General features: G+C 36.5%; 1 protein-coding gene across 1 annotated transcript in view; it reads left to right on the plus strand.

The window, feature by feature from the left end:
• Positions 1-11,147: 11,147 nt before the first annotated feature.
• LOC124596002 (esterase FE4-like) overlaps positions 11,148-17,931 on the plus strand; it is a 75,238-nt gene continuing 68,454 nt past the window's right edge. Inside the window, exons 1-2 of the mRNA XM_047134952.1 lie at positions 11,148-11,256; positions 11,502-11,645. Of these exons, the coding sequence (XP_046990908.1) occupies positions 11,188-11,256; positions 11,502-11,645 (213 nt within the window). The 5' untranslated portion in view covers positions 11,148-11,187. The remainder of the gene's footprint in view (positions 11,257-11,501; positions 11,646-17,931) is intronic.

The following is a 17,931-nucleotide window of genomic DNA, read 5'->3' on the forward strand; positions in this document are numbered from 1 at the left end:
AGATGTCAGTATTGTGGTATGCATAGCACAGCGGTAAGTATTTCTAGAAAGGAAAAAAAGAAGGAAATAAAAATAAAGTGGAATGTTCGATATTTTATAATCATTATTATTATTATTATTTATTTGTATAAACTTTTTTTTTATCAAACCCCTACTCTGTCTTAGCTAAGTAATCCTTCAGTGTACAAAATGTACTGTGTAACAGGTACTTTTAGTTGCCTTTTTAAATAAGTGTATTTGGCAATTTCTTTAATCTCTTTTTGTAATTTATTGTACAGTTTTATTCCTTGGTAGAAAATGCTGTTTTGAGTTTTATGTTTATTTTTGCTTGGTAAATGTAAGTTGAGTTTGTCTCTTGTTGCATGGTCATGGACAGAGCTGTTTGTGCAGTAATTACCAATGTTATTTTTGATGTGTACAATTGACTGGTAAATGTATTCACATGGAGCAGTTAAAATCCCCAGTGTTCTGAGTAGATCTTTACAATGAGCTTGACTAGTATTTTTGGTTATTACACTTATGGCTCTTTTCTGGAGTTTGAAAATTGTCTTCATATTTTGTGCATTTGTTCCCCAAAAGAGAATTCCATAGCTAAGAATTGAGTGTATATAAGAATAATATGTAACTAAAAGACATTGCATGTTACACACTGATGATAGGGTTCTAAGGCCATAACACGCTGATGACATTCTGTTTGCAATTATCTTTGTGTGTTCACATCACTTCAACTGAGAATCAATACCCATTCCTAGATATTTTGCCTTTGTTACACAGTCAATAGAGGTGCCATCTAATTTAATTTAACATTGTCATTTTTCCTCTTCAAACCGAAATTCATGGCATTAGTTTTCTTTATGTTCAATGTCACTTTATTACTTATTGACCAATCATAAACTACCTTGAGAGTTTCATTTGATTTCTCAGCAAGAGGTTTTCTTGTTTTCTCAGTGACTTAAATGTTTCTGTCATCACCAAAGAGAATTTTTTCACCATGAGGAACACTACTGCGAAAGTCACTGATGTATATCAGGAACAGTATTGATCCTAATAAGCTACCTTGTGGGACCCCTATATTAATGTATTTTCGTTCTGATAAGTGTTATACTAAATGTTTAGATCTATTTGAAGTGTGTGATATCTCTACTCATTGTATCCTAACCGTTAGGTATGATCGAAACTAGTCGTTAGCTACCCCTCTTATTCCTAATGCTTCTAATTTATTTGATAGAATCTTGGGGTTGACTGTATCAAACGCCTTAGAAAGATCCAAAAATATGCCTGTGACACACTCATCTTTATCAAGAGCATCAAGTACAATTTTTGTGAATTCTACTATGGCTGTCTCCGTATTTTTGCCACTTCAGAAACGAAACTGTGATTCGCTTAAAAGATTGTATTTATTCAGGTAATTAATTAATCTGTCTTTAATAATTGCATCTATTATTTTTGAGAGTGCTGACAGCAGGGAAATGAGCCGGTAATTTTCTATGTGTTCTGCATTACCTTTCTTAAGCAAAGGTACAACTCTTGCCTGTTTTAACTGCTCTGGAAATGTCCCTGATGTGAAGGATTCATTTATTATATTTGTTAAACGGCCTTGTATAATCCCCATGCATTGTTGCAGTACACACATTGGTACTTCATCTAAGCCCACTGACTTTTAATTTTTTAGTTTTTGAATTGTTTTACTGACTTCATTCTCTGTGGTTGGGAGTAACATCATTGTATTTGGTGCAACATTATTTACAGGTGTTACATTTGTTTGGGGGAAGTTTTGCTGTATTTTCTCTGCAATACTTGAAAAATGCTCGTTTGCATAGTTTGCTAAGTGCTGTGGATCATTTATTACTTTATCCACCTCCCTTAGCAGTATGTTATTTTGCATTTGCCTCTCCCCATTTCCTTTTTTATAACATTCCAGATTTCTTTGCTTTTCTTCTCTGCATTATATATTATTTTGTTGTTAAATGACTTTTTTACAGCAATCAGCACCTACTTATAGATCTTTTTGTATCTATGATAGAAATTTTAGAATTCTGAATCATTGTGAATCATTTTCATGGTGTTTAAGCATTTAAGTGTTTGGGAGGACTTCTTAATATCTGCTGTTATCCATCTGATTTTGTGAGATGTTGATACAGATATGCATACTTTTGGAAATGCCTGTTCATAGTGCAGTTTAAACAATGTGGACAATTTAGTACGCTTACATAACAAAGCTAACAACACATGGAAAATAATTTGATAATTAGGTACAATCACAGAAAAGATAAGACCAATTTTCAAAATGAATATTTATTCTTCCTGTCATTAATAGGAAACTTCATGCACATTAAATAAATACCATCCCTGAAATTTAGGAGATGCTGTCTTTCTAAAGAAAACATACAAAGTATATATACACAAGTATTAACAACAGTAACATTAGACACTTTCGTCTCGTTTGCAAGAGATGACAATTAATAGGTGCTGTTGAACAGCAGTACATCAGTCACATATTCTAGATTTAATTGTCTGCAGTGACTTTTATTAACATGCCTGTGCTAAAGAACAATTCACTAGGAGCACTTGTTTCTGGGATACATAAAAAACATGTTGCAAATGCAGGCAGATCCATTTCATGTCTACTGGGAGTAAGCAGTTTATGGGCACTCAGTGGCTAGGTAACCGGCACTTCTTGCCTGCTCCATCACTTTAAGATATTGTCATTATCATCTCAGGATCTTAAATATAAAGGTCTACTTCATTTACTGGGGAGGATTTGTTATTCTTCCAGTCCTTGAAAGGATCTCTCTTTCTACTTGATGATGAAAGTACACAAGTAGGCTCTCCATTAATAAACAGAAGAGATTAAAGCAGTGCAGAACTGATACGGAAATCGTAAAAGCATATACAGAAAATCTGTATTTTACTTTGATGAACTATTATATGAATATGAACCATGGATTTTGCCTTTGGTTGGGAGACTTGTGTGCCTCAGTGATATGGAGAGCTATCATACTGTAGGTGGAACCACAACAGAGGGATATCTGTTGAGAGGCCAGACAAACATGTCGATACTGAAGAGGGGCAGCAGCCTTTTCTGCAGTTGCAGGGGCAACAGTCTGGATGACTGACTGAACAGGCTTTGTAACAGCTCTAGTGTGCTGGTACTGCGAACAGGCTGGTCCTGTAAATGGCTGAAAGCAAAGGGAAACTACAGCCATAATTTTTCCTGAGGGCACACAGCTCTACTGTATGTTTAAATGATGATGGCCTTCCTTGGGTAAAATATTTTATAGGTAAAATAGTTCCCCATTTAGATCTCTGAGTGGGGACTACTCAGGAGGATGTCATCATCATGAGAAACAAAACTGAAATTCTACAGATCGAAGTGTGGAATCTTAGATCCCTTAATCAGGCAAGTAGGTTAGAAAATTTAAAAAGGGAAATGGATAGATTAAAGTTAGATATAGTGGGAATTAGTAAAACTCAGCAGCAGGAGGAATAGGAGTTCTGGTCATATGAATACAGGGTTGTAAATACAAATAGGGGTAATGGAGGAGTAGGTTTAATAATGAATAAAAAATAGGAACACGGATAGGCTTCTATGAACAGCATAGTGAATGCATTGTCGTAGCAAAGATAGAGACATATCCCAAACCCACCACAGTAGTACAAGTTGATATGCCAACTAACACTGCAGCTGATGAAGAGATTGAAGAAATGTATGATTTGCTAAAAGAAATTATTCAGATAGTTAAGGAAGATGAGAATTGAATAATCATGGGGGACTGGAATATGATAGTAGGAAGAGGATGAGAAGGAAAAGTAGTAGGCGAATATGGAGTGGGGGAAATGAATGAAATAGGAAGGTGCCCAGTAGAATTTTACACAGAGCATTATTTAATCATAGCTAACACTTGGTTTAAGGATCATGAAAGAAAGTTGCATATGAAGAGGAGACCTGAAGATACTAGAAGGTTTCAGATTGATTATGTAATGATTAGACAGAGATTTAGGAACCAGGTTTTAAATTGTAAGACATTTCCAGGGGTTGATGTAGATTCTGACCACAATTTATTGGTTATGAACTGTAGATTAAGACTGAAGAAACTGCAGAAAGGTGGGAATTTAAGGAGATGAGACCTGGATAAAATGAAAGAACTAGCAGTTGTAGAAAGGTTCAGTGGGAGCATTAGGGAACGACTGACTACAACAGGGGAAAGGAATACAGTACAAGATGAAAGGTTAGCTTTGAGAGATAAAATACTGAAGGCAGCAGAGGATGAAGTAGATAAAATATGAGGGCTAGTAGAAATCCATGGGTAATGCAAGAGATATTGAATTTAACTGATGAAAGGAGAAAATACAAAAATGCAGTAAATGAAGCAGGAGAAAGGAAATACAAATGTCTAAAAAATGAGATGGACAGGAAATGTAAAATCGGTAAGCAAGAATGGCCAGAGGACAAATGTAAGGATGTAGAAGCATATATCAGTACAAGTAAGATAGGTGCCACATATGGGAAAAAGTAAAGAGACCTTTGGAGAAAGAAAACCACCTGTTTGAAATGAATAGCTCAGATAGAAAACCAGTCCTAACTGAAGAAGGCAAATCAGAGAGATGGAACGAGTATATAGAAGGTCTATACAAGGCAGATGAACTTGAGGGTAATGCAAGAGGACATAGATGAAGTTGAGATGGGAGATACGATACTGTATAAAGAATTTGACAGAGTACTGAAAGACATAAGTTGAAATAAGGCTCCGGGAACAGACAACATTCTGTTAGAACTACTGATAGCCTTGGGAGAGCCAACAATGACTCCTCCATATGGTGAGCAAGATGTAAGAGACAGGTCAAATACCCTCAGTCCTCAAGAAGAATATAATAATACCAATTTCAAGGAAAGCAGATGCTGACAGGTGTGAAAATTGCTGAACTATAAGTTTAAAAAGTGAGAGTTGAAAATTACTGACATGAATTCCTTACGGATGAATGGAAAACGTAGAAGCCAACCTTGGGGAAGATCAGTTTGATTCTGGAGAAATGCAGGAAGACACAAGGCAGTACTATCCCTATAACTTTTCATAGAAAATAGGTTAAGTAAAGGCAAACCTCCATTTACATAGCACTTGTAGACTTAGAGAAAGCTTTTGACAGTGTTGACTGGAATACTCCCTTTCAAATTCTAGAGCTGGCAGGGCTAAAATATAAGGAGTGTATGGATATTTACAATTCATACTGAAACCGTATGGCAGTTATAAGAGTTGAGGGGTAGGAAAGGGATGCATTGGTTGAGATGGTTGTGAGACATTCCAATTTACAGTAACAGGCATTGTCAAACCTGGCACTCCCCTTAATGAAATAGTAAATAATTGTGAGAACTTAGTTGAGAATGGAACATGCTGTGTGCTAATTGGTAGAGCAAATGACATATACAAAAATGAAAGCCAACTAGTGACAAGGGCGCTTCAAACAACCCTAAAAAAGCTGTCTGATCAAAATGTAAAGGTTCTTGTTGTAAGTGTGCCACATAGACATGATCTAATCAAGGAATCATGTGTAAACAAAGAAATAAAGTCAACAAATAATAAATTTAGGAAGATCTGCTGTGCTTTTAAGTCTGCAACTTTTGTGGATGCAAACAACTCAGAGAGAAAATATTTCATGAGGCATGGACAGCACAGGAACTATTATGAAAAAAAGATGATGAATGAAAAGATAATAGAAGAAATAAGCCATATATCAGTAGAAAAGTTCCCTAAAATCCCACTCCAAATGACGGCAGAAGCAGAAGAAATGAAAGCCTTAACAGGAGCAACATTTGCTGAAGCACTAAAAACATCAACATCTGCTACAGTTAATATAAAAATGTCATCAGCTGCCACAGCTAGTATAAACAAGCAATCAGCATCATCCATTTCAAGTAGAAAAAGCAACAGAAACAAGAAACCTGTGGTACAACAGGATTTTTGCTATCCAGCCTTAATGAAAACTCCAAGTTAAAACTGCTAAACGAAAGGAGAAATACCATCGGTGCTCACTCCCCTGTTCTAAAGATTATGACTCTAAACATGCAGTGCCTCAAGACCAAATAATGTGAAAACAAAATAGCAGTAAATAACACCCAACCTGATGTCTTGTGTATTACTGAACACTGGTGTAAGGACCATGAAATTAGTAGTATTCATATTAATCCATTTAAACTGGCAAATCATTATAGTAGGAAAATTGCAAAATGTGGTGGAGTTGGTATTTACCTTAGACAAGAGTTAGAATTTAAAAAGAGATGTGAAGCAGAGAACTTAAGTATTGAAAAGTTCTTTGAAGCAGGTGCTGTCCAGCTATATGGCCTGATGAAAAAAGTCATAGTCATAACAGTGTATAGGTCACCATGTGGAAACATAGAAGTCTTTTTTGATAAATTAGAATTGTTGCTAAATAATTTTTAACAAAAAAAACTATGATTATTCTTTGTGGTGATTTCAGTGTTAATCTTCTAGTTTAAAATCAACAAAAAAGGCAATTTTTGGACATATTAAACAGTTTTAGAGTGTCACCACACATAAACAATTCAACTAGAATAACAAACACCTCCAATAGCCTCATAGATAACATTTTCTCAAATATGTCATCAAGTGACATAGGGGTAACAAACATAGATTTAGGATTGTCTGACCATAATGCTGTCACCATCGAAATCCCTTTAAGGTCAAGGGAAGATAAAGGTGTAAATAATATTTACAAAAGAAACTTCTCTGTGGACAGCTGTCATCAGTTCATAAGTATCTTAGAAAATTGGTTAGATGTTATGAAACAAACAAGTACAGATGAGGCATATAGTGTATTTGAATCTAATTATATGATGAACTTCGAGATGTTTTTTCCAAAGAAATTGACCAGAATCAAGTCTACTGAACACATAAAGTCAAGTTCTTGGATGACTCTTGGCATTAAGAAATCATATGAAAACATGAAAAAACTCAATTCAGAGATGAGGGAGTGTGCAGATACTGATATTATAGAATATGTAAAAAGATATAGGAAAATATACTGCAGAGTAATTGCAAATGCAAAGTTACTAAGTAATGACATGGAAATAAAACAGCCCAGAAATAAAACTAAAATAGCATGGGATATTGTAGGAAAAGAAACTGAGGTACCTATCAAAGATAAGGAAATTAATCTAAAAGATGAGGAGAATAAAATGGTAGATAAATATGCCATGCCTAACTATATAAATAATTACTTTTTAAATATACCCCAGACAGTAAGCAGGAATTTTGGGGAGCAGATTAAGAGAGCAGCGCCCAAGGCAGCCAGCAGTATGATGGCAGTCCCAACAAATGAAAAGGAAGTTTTAAAAGTGATTAAAAGTCTGAAGTCCAAGATGTCAGCTGGAGTAGATGAGGTACCAATAATACTAGTAAAGAAAACAGTTAATCAAATAGTGAAACCATTGGCGCTCATAGAAAACTTGTTAATGGCTAAGGGCATGTTTCCACAGAAACTGAAAACTTCTGAAGTCGTTCCCCTGTTGAAAAAGGGTGATAAGCTTAAAATAGAAAACTACAGATCTGTCTCACTTCTCCCAACTTTCTCTAAGGTTTTAGAGATACTAATGAAATATAGAGTCACACATTATCTTAATATCCACAATCTGATAAACAGTAATCAGCATGGATTTCAAGCTGGGAGAAGCACTGAAACAACTATACTGGAATACACAAAAGAAATAATCAGTAAATTGGAAGAGGGAAAAAGTGTAGTCAGGATGAATCTAGATCTGTCAAAAGGCTTTGACACTGTTGACCACAGCATACTTTTGGAAAAGCTTGAAGCTATAGGTATCAGAGGACCAGCAAAAAAAGTGGTTTGAGTCATATCTGGAAAAGAGGATGCAGGTGGTTGAAATTACAGCACCAAATATTAACCAAAAAACTAAACTAAGATCAGATCCAAGGGAGGTCACAGTAGGAGTACCCCAAGGAAGTGTATCAGACCCCTTGCTGTTACTCATTTACATTAATGATATTCAGGTGTCAGAGAGAAAAACTAGAATCATGTTAGTTGCTGATGGCACTATTTAATAGTTAGTAATATGAAGCAGTCATTGCACAGTACTGTGGACCATGCCCATCAAGTTATACAAAAATGGTTTAGTGCAAAGAAGCTAACACTGAATGCAAAAAAAACTAATTATGTGCAATGTGGAAAATAAGTGAACATGACAACCTAAATCCCACCATGGAGGGCAAACAACTTGAAAGAGTACATTGTGCAAAATTCCTGGGTATGCACATTGATGAGAAGGTAAACTGGAAGGACCATGTGGTGAGCTTAGCACTAAAACTAAATTCAGCATAATCAAAATATCCACGGGTATGCTGCCTGTCTATAGTGTCCAACGGGCACAATATTTCGGCGATCAAACATGTCGCCATCATCAGGTGAACTGATGGACTGAGCTCCTGTGAACGTGCCGGCACGGAGATCCGTACGCTATGGCTGCTCAGAGGGAACTGGGTTCGGTCGCGGCGGCGGCCGATTTAAATACCCTCCGCCCGCGGCGCGCGCCCTCCACCGTCCGCGCCCAGCGCCACGGTCGCGCGGTGGAACAGATTGCGACGGCGTCTGACATGACGTCGGTGTGATGGCTCTGTCCGCCGTGGTCGTCACAACTATACGTCTGCTCGATTTACTCTTGATTAACCCGATCGCTGGTTCCCAAGCCTTGCTAAGATTGTAGCCACAGTCACGGTTTATGAGGTCGTCATTGGTGCGAATTTCGATGGCCTCTCTAACAACGCTGTCCCAGTATCTCGACGTCTGTACCAGAATCCTCGTGCGGTCATACTCCATGGCGTGATTTTCCGACAAACAATGTTCAGCGACCGCCGACTTGCTCGGATACATCAATCGAGTGTGCCTCTGGTGTTCACGGCATCGATCCTCAATGGTACGCATGTTTTGTACTTAGGATAATTTCAGGAGTTTGTAGTAATTACTTTACCAGATTAGTATATTTTGGCTATTTTCAGTCCATTGCATCCTATGGGATAGTATTCTGGGGAAAAACAAATTGTTGTCTAAATGAGATTTTCAAATTACAAAAATGCGCTATTCAGATAATGACTCAGAGCCCACCTCAAACACATTGTAGGCTCCTTTTTAAAGCATTGAAAATTTTAACAATCCCATCATTATATATTCTGAAACGTCTGCTGGTGATCAAAAGATATCAGGACAAAATGAAAACCAATACAGACTACCATAATTAAGATACACGGCAATGTAAAGATCTCCACTTACAAGCTATAACAAGGACCCAAAGTCAGAAACATGTATGTAAGCAAGGCATCAACCTTTTTAATGCACTACCAAAACATACCAAAGAGCTGGAAAATACGGATAAATTTAAAACTGTTATAAAGAATCACATGCTTGATAAATGTTGTTACAGTGTAAGTGAATTTCTATGCTCAACTGTATTAGAATATAAAGGACCACATGCTTGACAAATGTTATTACATCATAAGTGAATATCTCTGTGCAACTGTATAAGAATACATGTTCAAATTAATGTGACAAACGAAATTACATCAATGAGTATGTCTGTCAAGCACATAAGAAGAATAAGAACCACATGCTTAACAAATGTTACTACAGTATAAGTGAATAGCTCTGCTCAACTGTATAAGAATATATGATATTTTAAATGTGACAAATGAAATCACAACATCAAGGAATAGGTCTGTCAAGCAGATAAGAAATTATGTTATAAAAACACTTATTAGTTGTATATTGTATTAAACATGAGATAGATTTATATGAATTCAGTATAGAAAATTTTTTTGTAAAGATATTATATAGTTGTTGAAATGTATCCTGACAAATCCTATATCACAAATGTGATCATTGGGATGATAATAAATAAATAAATAAATAAATTCATCAATGTCTGAAACTCATCAGAAATATTTTCTGTACTGTAGACTAGCTCCTATGATTCTTGTTGCAGGTAATTCTGGAATGTTTGTACTGCAGCATTACTGAAAGTTCTGCCCACATGTGTAGTCTTCCTCATAGAATTATAAGATGAATTAGTGTTTACACAAAAGCTTGTAGCCTCTGCATAATGGTATGCCAGTCCAGCTTTAATTACTACTGACATATTTTGTTTTGGAGCTAATTATTATTTGGTCTATTGTCGTACTAGAGTAATTCATTTCATGTGTAGGGGAATGGACTGTAATCTCCAAATTATTGTCTGTTAATACGTTCATCAACTCAAATTTTGAGTTGCTTGGCTTATTAAAGTCTACATTTAGATCTCCACATATAAGAACTCTTTTTTGGTTTGTTACTACTTTATTTAGCAACGTATCAGGATGAGTGTTGAATTTTTTTAAGTGACTATCTTTAGATCTGTATAAACATATTACAATTAACTTGAATGCTGGAGTTTCTATGCCCAATATTTCAAAACTTTTTTCAGTGTTTAAGGATTCAATAATATCTAAGTTATTGAGTTTGTTATCTTTCTTCATGTGTATGCAGTTCCCTCCACATGAAAACTGATTTCTACATGTTTCTGCAACTAATACATGATCCATTATTTTCACTGTTTTCTACTCATTTCCATTCAGCCAGTGTTTAGTTATTATCATTTAAGTGTTTGTACAATATATAAAATGCTCACATAGTTTTATATTATTTCATTTGACTTATCCTGTATTATTAGTACACCCTTTGTACAGTATGTAATCAACAGGACCAAATAAAAAATCAAATCAAATCACTGATTAGAATTTTATTGCCTGCCAACAAGAATTATTTATGCTCATATGTGTCAGGTTTAGAGAGGTTTATCATGTAATCAGCACATCAGAAAAAGCCTGATGTCACAGATATGGACAAGGTAATTTACTTTAAAGTGTGTGAGATAATTACTTGCAGCACTTCAACACTAATAATCACCAATATTTTCCCACAGTTTACTCTTGAGATTTCACAATAAGTAACCCATGTTATCACTAAATAACAGACTCACACGTGGTTCTTTTTCCTAATGTTTATCTTATCTGAGAGTAAAATTATAATTATAGATAGAGATAGGTATATATAGAAATGCCATCTCTTTCCAACCTGTACTCCTCTCTGCCTAGCAGTCTGTGCCATTAACATCTTTAAGCTGCAACAATGTTTCACTTAAAAATTGCTTACCTGACACTGATATTTATTATTTACTCTACAGTGAAGCATGTTCAGGTAAGAAATCATTTGTTATAATCTTCTAATGACTAATTCCTACTTATGTCAAAAACATTAATTTGAAAAATTTCATTATTTGAATCTCAATTTCAATTATTTTATACTGTAGTGTAACATATAAAAAAAGTCTTCTCTTAATTTTGTTAATACCTACCAAGCATTTGTTTCTACCTGTAGTTCCTATCAGATCTGGTCTTCCTTTTAGTAATTTACAGTTTACTTTATTTTGACCTCATTCTCAGGGTGCAGAAAGAATATTCAAAACAGTTAACACACCTCTGGGTCATATTAGAGGACGATTATTTAACACTACATCAGGTAATCCAGTTTATATCTTCAGAGGAATCCCATATGCTGAGCCACCAGTAGGACAACTGCGTTTTAAGGTAAGAAAAAATAAAATAGTTTTTAAAAATTCTATTATGTTTTTCTTGTAACTGTACTCTTCAAACCCATCTCCTACGGATAAAGACAACTATTGGACTGACAGTATATTGTTGAAATTACAATTTTAACAAATTTGCAATTACAAAAGTTAATTTCAGGTTCATTATATCTCACAGTGAAGCTTCATCTTCAAGCTTGCTCTTGGCATTCCTTTTAGCACTACTTGTTTCTTTGGTAGTGTGAAGCATGAGTCTTTCAGCTTCATGCACCCATTGTCTGTCCATGCAAGCAATTGATCTTCCATATTAGAGCCACATTTTATACTTAAATTTCTCAGGACTTCCAACCTTCTGATCACTCCATCATTGAAACATATCACAGCACCTAGTACACCAACTTTTAATGTATTTAGTCCTGCAAAAAAAATTCTTGGGTAATCTTTCCCAAATGCAATTGTTGAAACTTTCATTTGTATTCTGAGTGCCCCCATGAAGACATTTACTAAGCAAAACAGGATAACTCAGGTCTCTAAAAATTGGATTTATTTCATTCGTAACAGGATCAGGTTGAGAATGCTTATGATGGTATATTTGACCACTTTATTTTGCTTTTTGGTAGCCACACCAAGAATCTGCACCTTTAGGGCTAAGTCTGTGAACAGGGTGGTCATCTGTGCACAACATACGGAAGTAGGTGGCCCATACAGGTTTTCTCATTGCTGTAACATCATTCAGAGGTGCAGTTCATCTAATGGCGAGTCCATAATAACTCTGAAGAAGTTCTATTTAAGTTTCCGTCGATCTTCCTCAGCCAGACATAGATATTCCATCAGATAGCAACTTTCCTTTCATTTCTCTTCATAGCTTCCTCAATCTAGGACACATCCTCTCTTGCACATGTCTACAACACTCCAGTTTTGTTATCAAGGTATCACCATAAATACTACTTCTTCTACTGCACATTTCATAAATGCTTTAGACATAACCGTCAAGGCACCTAAAAGTATTTTTACGTACTTGCTGAACCTACTGGGAGGAGAAGGAAGGTCAATCAAACCACAAAACGTTTGAGCAGCCTTTTCCTATTGCACGCATTGCTACACTAACTTCAAATTCACTTCATATGAATTATGCACAATGTTTGAAGTCATTTTTGAGGTAAAGATATTGCAGGATCTGCACAGAACAACTAATTTTGAATCTAAACCCTTCCTGTTATTCTGTTGTTCAGTTATTTGATATTTCCATACAGCCTACACCATCACATTATTTACATTTTTCCACTTCCTTTATCAAAGAAGATAAGATGCTCACATCAACAACAAATCCACTACAAACGGTGTCATTGTCAACACAAAAATTTTAATCACCAGGAGGTGTGCCATATGGAAGTTTCTTCCCTGAAGAAATGATACATTGGTTACTTTCAGCAGTGTGGCTTGCTTTTTTTTGTGTCCTGGTTACCACAGAACTTCCTTTCATTGAATTTCTTGGTGCATGGCATGGTTCATATTTATTGCACACTAAAGGATATGTACTTCCTCAAATATATGTAGCACTTGGGCAACAAACATTCAGTAACACATGAACAAAATGCTTCAGTGAAACAAAAGTAAATACTGGCAAAGATAATCATTTACAGACACTAGAAACCTGCACTGTTACCAACATATACAATGCACCATACATATAATTGCTGGGAACAGAAAGTTCACAGTTCTTTTTGAAATCATACTGGTTTCCATAACAGAAATAAAGGGGGTGTGGCGGCATACATGACCGTAACTTTAAAATTTGGTGTATATAGGTCTTTTTCATTTGAAACCCTATAATGTATATATCAATGTAATCAGGAAAGCCTATAGAATTTAATAAAGTCATAAAAATTTTGATTATTCCACTATTTATAAGTACCCTGTATCTTTAAAGAAGGTTATTGAAGCTTTGTAAGTAGGCTTTCTTGGGATGGTTTACGTTTACCTTCAAGAGTCTACCAGTTCAGTTTCTTCAGCATCTCTGTGAGACTCTCCAATAGGTCAAACAAGCCTGTGACATTTGTGCTGCCGTTCTCTGTGTTCATTCAATATCCTCCATTAACCTATTTGGTATGGGTCCCACACACTTGAGCAATATTCTGGAATGGGTACAAGAATCATTTGTAAGCAATCTCATTTAGAAACTGACTTCATTTCTCTAGTGTTCCACCAATAAATTGAAATCTACCAACTGCTTAACCCATGATGGGGCCTATGTGATCATTCCATTTCATATCCCTACAAACTGTTATATCAAGGTATTTGTATGAGTTGGTCAATTCCAACGGTGATTCTGAGTTATTTTAATCATAGGATATGACATTTTTCTTTTTTTTTTTGTGGAGTACACAGTATTACATTTCTGAATATTTAAAGAAAGTTGCCAATCTTTGCCCCATTTTGAAATCATATCAAGGATCTGAAAGAAAATTTATGCAGCTTCTCTATGACAATATTTCATTACTGATAACCATATCTTCTGCAAAGAGGCTAAGGTTGCTATTTGTGTTGCCTGAAAGCTCATTAACACACAGTATGAACAGCAAAGGTCCTAGCACACTTCCCTGAAGGCTCAAAGTTACTTCTGCACCTGATGATGACTCTCCATCCAAGAAAATTTGATGCATCCTCACTATCAAAAAATCTGCATTCCAGTTATAAATTTCACTTGCTACTCCATACAGTCATATTTTTTATAAGAAGCATGGATGTGGTATTGAGTTAAATGGTTTTTAGAAATCAAGAAATGTTGCATCTGCCTGACTGCCTTGATACAACATTTCAGTATGCCATGTGAGAAAAGTGTTAATTGGGTTTTGTAAGGTCAATTTTTAAAAAATCCATGCTTATTGGCATTGAGGAAGTAAGTGTGTTCAAGATAGCTCTTTATGTTTGAGCTTAGGAAATGTTCTAAGATCCTGTAACAAATCAGTGTCCAGAATATTGGATGATAGTTTTGTGGGTCACTTATACCATTCTTCTTGTAAATAGGTGTGACCTGTGCTTTGTTCCAACTGCTGGGCATAGTCATTTGTTTGAGAGATGTACTATAGGTTAATGTTAAAAGAGTGGCTAACTCAGCTGCAGATTCAGTATAGAATCTGAGGGGAATTCCTCTGGACACTGGAATTTTGCACAGTTTTAACAGTTCCTGCTATTTCTCCATGCCACTGACTTTAACACTTAATTAACTCATTTTTTCATTGGTACGAACCTTAAATTGGGGCAGTTGGGTTTTACTTTGTAAAGGAATATTTGAAAATGGAGTTAAGAATTTTAGCTTTTCCTTTGTTACTGTCAGTTTCATGTTCTCTCTCATCTGTGAGAGATTGGACACTAACTATGATACAAATAATGGTCTTTACATAAGACAAGAATTTCTCTGGGTTTTGTGAAAGATCATTTGACAGTATTCTGCTAGGTAGTCACTAAAGGCTTCACACAGTGCTTGTTTTCTTTTACATCTATTACACAGCATTCTTTGTTTCTTTAGAAGTTTCCTTACAGTGACTTTACACCATGGTGGTTCCCTCCCGTTATGAACTGTTCTACTGGGGACATGGTCAGCTATTGTTCAAAATTCCAGCCATAGTTCCTCTACATGTTCCTGTCCTGTGCAAAAGTTTCAAGTTACCCATTGAGATATCACTGTATGTTGTTTTATCTAGTATACTGAAAATATATACCTTTCTACTTGTCTTAGTTGTCCTTTGTAGCTTAGTTACCATTGTTGCCACAACTGCCTCATCATCACTGATGCTAGTTTTGACATGAACATCCTCAGAGAGGTCAGGTCTATTTGCTGCCATTAGATATAATATATTTCCATCATGAGTGGGGTTTTGAACTGTTCTATGTAGTATTCAGAGAAGGCATTTAGTAATGTTTCACAGGATGTCTTGTCATAACCAGCACTAACAAAACTTTAATTTTCCCATTTGATTGTTGGATGATGAAAGTCTCCACCAGTGATCTCAGTAAGACTGAGAAAATTATGTACAAACAAACTGAAAGATTTTCTGTGGAGTCCTTGGTTAAATCAGGAGTTAAGTCTGGTGGTCAACAGTAACAGTTACTACTATGATTTTAATGCTCTTGCCAGGGGGTGGGGGGTGGGGGTGGAGGGCATTCTTTGGAATCTTAAACTTATACTTCTGGGTCCCCTACAGCTGATGTTACCTGGACTGGATAGAGAGTCACATAATATAAAACACCCTTGTGTGCACACCACACACAGTCTGCTACCTGGATAGCATTCTCTAACATGTAGTGCACACCTGACCCAATTATGGGATCTTACAGTTCTTAACCCCATGGCACAAGTCCAGGAAGTCACAGCTTAAATTGTCACAGAACCTTCAAAATCTCTGGTTCAGTTCTCACACTCAACTTAGAACTAGGGGGGCAACAATCATTTCTAAGGACAATGCTGCAAATTGCAAGCTTTGTTGAAATCCTATGCATAAGGCTTATCTTCTCAGTCTTCTCTGCCAATCACTGGAATGATGCATGTGTGATCTCAGATCCCAGACGGCAAGCGTAGTCTGTTACAACATGTGCCACTATTTGCAGTTGTCTGCACTCTGGTCCCTCAAAGGCTCTTGGTGCAGACTCTTCAACATGTGAATGAAATCCCAGACATACACCCCGAGTGCATCTTATGTTCTTTCCTGCCCTTTTCTGCCATTTCCCTAAGGAGTACCCTTATTTACCATATGTGTGAACTGTTGAAAATGAATAAACACATACCCTTTTGCATTTGCCTTCTCTTAACACAGGACAAGGCAGTTTCCCAAAAAATGAAGTTAATTCCTCTGACTCTGTCTCAGTTTTAATGGACAACAGCACCTCAAAACTTGCTGGTCTCTGTCTACCCTGTGCAGCACATCTAGATGTACCACCGACATGCCACTTATGGTTAAGGGGATGAGTGGTGACACATCTTGCAGAGGAGACAAGATCGATAGGAGAGGGTAAGTGCTGAAGTACCTTTGGTACCTCAGGTGACAGTGCATGACTCTTGGAAGTTTCCCAACATTCTGATTCACAGCAGCTACCAATCCTTTGACAGTAATCAGGGTGATTTCCAGCTGCTTACAAACATCAACTAACTCATACTGTCTTCAAGAATAGCATTCACAGTGGGGCTGCATTGTCGTTGGTGTAATGTTTTACAGGACAGTGAATAAATAAGACCGATGATCATCTTTCAATCAGTTAAGTTAAAAAATTATTAATTCTGTATAAGAATTGAAGCAACTACACAAAGCAACATTTCTATTAAGGCAACAGAAAACGATTTTGGTTTCCTAAATCTTTTTGAGGTTAATCACTTACAAATTCGAATATAAAGTTAATTTATGAGGAATGTAGGTAATATGTACTTCTTTTGAAAGCAAAAACTACATTTAACATAATACATTAGTTACAATACACTGATCACATCAGTTGGAACTTGTCACTGTGTTCCTTGAACCACTCCATTGAACTCCATTCTGTGTGACATGGCACATTATCTTATTTAAAAATTATACTGCCATCAGGAATCATGATGGTCATGATGGGGCGAACATGGTCTGCAACCAGTGTACAATATTCCTTGTCTTGGCCATCATGAACTCCACTGGACCCATGGATGGCCATGTGAATGTTCCTCAGAGCATAATGGAGCCATTGCCAGCTTGTCTCCATCCTGCTGTACAGGTGTTAAGGAGTTGTTCCCCAGATGATGACAGATTTGCACTCACCCATAAGCATGATGAAGAAGGTACTAGAAATCAGCAGTCTGTGCAATGCTCTGCCACTGCACCAACATCCAGTTCCAATGGTCATGCGATCATTTCAGTCACTGTTGCCAGTGTCACGGTGTTAACATTGACAAATGCATAGGTCATTGTGTGCGGAGGCCCATCGTTAGGAGTATTTGGTGCACTGTGCATTGAGACACGTTTGTACTCTCTCCACCATTAGAGTCTGATGTTAGTTCCACCACAGTTCACCACCTGTCCTGTTTTATCAGTCTACCCAGACAATAATGTCTGATATCTGTAATGAGGGGTGGCCGCCCAATCCCATGAGATATGGTTGTAGTTTCACTTTGCTTTTGCCACATGTTGAAGACATGCAACACAGCACTCCTCAAACATGTGACAAGTTGTGCAGTTTCTGAAATGCTCATGCCAAGCCTCTGGGTCATCACAATCTGCCCTTGGTCAAACTCAGATAGATCACACACCTTCCCCATTCTACAC

The sequence above is a fragment of the Schistocerca americana genome, chromosome 2, assembly GCF_021461395.2.
Source record: "Schistocerca americana isolate TAMUIC-IGC-003095 chromosome 2, iqSchAmer2.1, whole genome shotgun sequence".
Classification (NCBI taxonomy): Eukaryota; Metazoa; Arthropoda; class Insecta; order Orthoptera; family Acrididae; genus Schistocerca; species Schistocerca americana.